Genomic DNA, 3,231 nt, shown 5'->3' with positions numbered 1-3,231 from the left:
AAGCAATTAAATTCATATTAGAAACAGTAGATCTCTAAATTGTTTATTGCAAGTATAAGAATTGTTTGGAATAAAATCAAGTAAATATCTAACAGAAAATTGTCCTACACTATGAATATAAATAACAACACGTGTTGTTCCAATAAGTACATTGACTATTAACAAATTGAAATATAATGCAAATAAAGAGTAAGATTATTATCATTTCAATGACTTCAATCATTGAATTTGCTCCATGGAATCCCTCTTTATTGGTATAACCCTGAAAATGATTGATCAACTTTTTATCTTAGACACATATGCTGCAATGTCAGCTCCTTATAGTTTTGATGTAGCTTTACTCACTGGATTTTTGTAGTTTTTTTATGACGACTCCAAAGGTAACAACACTCGCATTTGCAAACATTTTGTCTTTTTGACATTCTCTCTAAAACAATCACCTCCTTTTGGATTTTCCTCTTGGCCTAAACTATTGGTCACACAAATGTATATGTAGCCTCCAACGACACTACTACTCATTTTCTTGAAGAGTTCACAAATAATATTCATAAACCGTTTTATACTTTCAAGTAAAATTAAAATGTTGATATCAAAAGATCTTTAAAAATTTTGTGCTACATATCAACATGAAAATATAATTATGCCACAAATTGTGTTATTTAATATTGATGAATGCACCATAATTAAGGCATGGTAACCCAGTCATTTGCCAAAAGTCTACAACTAAATTCTCAAATATTTATATCCACTTAATGTTCTTCACAGCAAGCTTTAACCCTTTGAATCATTGCAATGATTTGATCTTTTTTACCATAATTTCACAAAGTACAATTCTTTTAGAGATTAAAGTATGTTGAATAATTATTGCATTCTATTTTTAGTGGCTCTTTGGTTCTCTGTATTAGTATTGTAAAGTAAACTTAATGTAGAGGTTTTTTAAATAATGATGTTTGGTTGGATGAAAATGGAATGCATGATAAAATTTTGGTGAGTTTGAAATTCATTGTACAGTTCAAAACTAGTGTATTCCGAGTTTATTAGAATTGGGCAATCTTTAGATGCATTACAAACTTCACCCTGTTGTGACTACAATCGTCGCCCACCTTCCACCTGCATGCCATAGCGAACAGCCAGCCACTTGCCACCTTCTGCTATCCAAAACCCCTCAACCAATGCATTCCCACAGCTACTTTCGGCCTCTCGCCAGTAGTTATCACCAGCCGTTCTCCAATTGCTGTTGCTGCCCACCACCTCTAGTTGCCCCTCTGTCGTCAACATGTGTGCCATTGCCCCTGTGAGCTATTGACTGTTACCACATGCTGCCCGTGCAGGTACCGCAACCATCGATCTTTGTTACTGAGATCCGTTGAATTTGTTTTACATCAATTTCATTTTTTCTTCATACAAAATACAAAAACAATAATTCTTCATTTTCTTTTACACCAAACCAATTAATTTCAAAGAATTTTAAATATACTAGATTTCATTTACTCAAAGTAGCTCACAATAATTAGATATAAAAAATATTCAAATTATTGAATTTAAGGGCGCAAGATTTATTTTGCTTGAATTTAAATTAGCAGAAAATCAATCTTTTGAATGCGTAATTACAACTTTATTACATTATTAATAATCATGCTAACAAAATGCAAACATAATAACACTATTATAGCTCGAGCAAGGTCATAATAGAATTTGTTGGGGTGATAAAGAGGTTAAACAAAAGTCCTTCGCTTATTTCACAATAAGTAGATATAAAAAATATTCTTACTTCTCAAAATTAAATAATCCCATCTCGAATATAAACCAACCAACCCGGAGACGAAGTTAGTATTTAAACTATTTTTTGCACTAATTTATTCAATTGGGCCATGTCACAGTGTCTCTAAATAGAAAAAAAAAATTGTCATATGTCGTCCGTATGCGAGCTACGTACGGACGACGGACACGATACATCGGCAAAAAAAAAAAAAAAAAAAAAAAAAAAATGCCGGGGTTTCCCCGGTGTATCGCACCCGCACATAGCTTGTGTAGAGACGAAGTACCCAAAATTCTCTTTTAAATGCCCCATTTACAAAACTCATCCAAAACATAACAAATTAAGAAAAAAAAGAAGATTTCTTAAAATCATAAAATTTTCATCATGCTACAACATATATCATCTTTTGAATAAAATGATCCCTAACACAATCCCTACTCAAATGCAAAAATATTTATTATTCCAAATAAAAAACTTTTGCACTCTAACATTCATCTATCAAAAGAAAAATTATTATGCAAGTTCAGAGGCATCCACGCGCCACCGCTATAATGCCCAACTAAAAAAAAAGGGAAATTTAAATACACAGCACCCAATTCTCATCATTTCACCCACCCATCTCCCACCAAATTCAATTTTTTTACAAACCAACCGCCTCCCCAATACTAAAACTCACATTTTTATCCATATAAACTGCCCGTATGATTTCTAAAACTGAAAACTTGGATGCGAAACAGGTAAAATCATAAGAATTGAGCGCCGTGCATATAAATTTTCTCAAAAAAAAAAATTTTTTTGAGTTGCAGGAAGGCATGTACCACTTGCTCCCATCAGAATTGGTAGAACAAATCCTTAAACCTCATCATATGTTCCTCCTGCAACGAAATGGCAACCTTGAGGCTGCCATCACCAGCAGCACTCGGCAAAATAAACGACAGCCCCTCATACGCGATCCCTCCCGGTCCCATAAAAATAGGCTTCCCCCAGCCAAAATCCGCTTCGTGGATCGGCATACTCACCCAGCTCGTAATCCCAATGTTAGGGCATCTAAACGTGTGCGCCCCTCTCACCAACGCCGTCAAATCCGGCTGAACCTCCAAGTAATCCAACGCCGATCTCAAATACTCCTCATCCATCCTCCCCAACGCCGCCTGTATCCTCGCCGCCGCGCCCTCCATCTCTCCCGCGGCGGCCAACGGCGTCGCCGTGAATATAACGTTTCCAAAATAGCCGTCCGGGAGAGAAGGCTGAAGCCTCTTGCGGCCGTCGGTGGCAATGTAGAGTTTGGAGAGTTGGTTGGGCGGGAGACCGCGCGCGGCGGAGGCGCAGCGCCACACGTGTGCGGCGAGGAGGGAGTAGGAGCTGAAGCGAGGAATGGGGTTGGTGGTGGTGGGGGGGATTTTTGATTTGAGGAGGTGGAGGTGGGTGGGGCTGACGTGGAAGATGTTGACGGCCGTGGAGGGGGAGGGGGA

At 37.7% G+C, this 3,231-nt stretch overlaps 1 protein-coding gene across 1 annotated transcript in view; it reads right to left on the bottom strand.

Annotated features, from left to right (window-relative positions):
- Positions 1 to 2,549: 2,549 nt before the first annotated feature.
- The window catches only part of LOC110030319 (hydroxycinnamoyltransferase 2-like), an 8,547-nt gene continuing 7,865 nt past the window's right edge, over positions 2,550 to 3,231 (bottom strand). The window contains 1 exon segment of the mRNA XM_020732989.1: positions 2,550 to 3,231. This exon segment is cut by the window's right edge and continues 14 nt beyond it. Within this exon segment, the coding sequence (XP_020588648.1) occupies positions 2,590 to 3,231 (642 nt within the window). The 3' untranslated portion in view covers positions 2,550 to 2,589.

The sequence above is a fragment of the Phalaenopsis equestris genome, unplaced genomic scaffold (genome assembly GCF_001263595.1).
Source record: "Phalaenopsis equestris unplaced genomic scaffold, ASM126359v1 Scaffold000002, whole genome shotgun sequence".
Lineage (NCBI taxonomy): Eukaryota > Viridiplantae > Streptophyta > Magnoliopsida > Asparagales > Orchidaceae > Phalaenopsis > Phalaenopsis equestris.
This window is presented reverse-complemented; position numbering and strand designations above follow the sequence as displayed.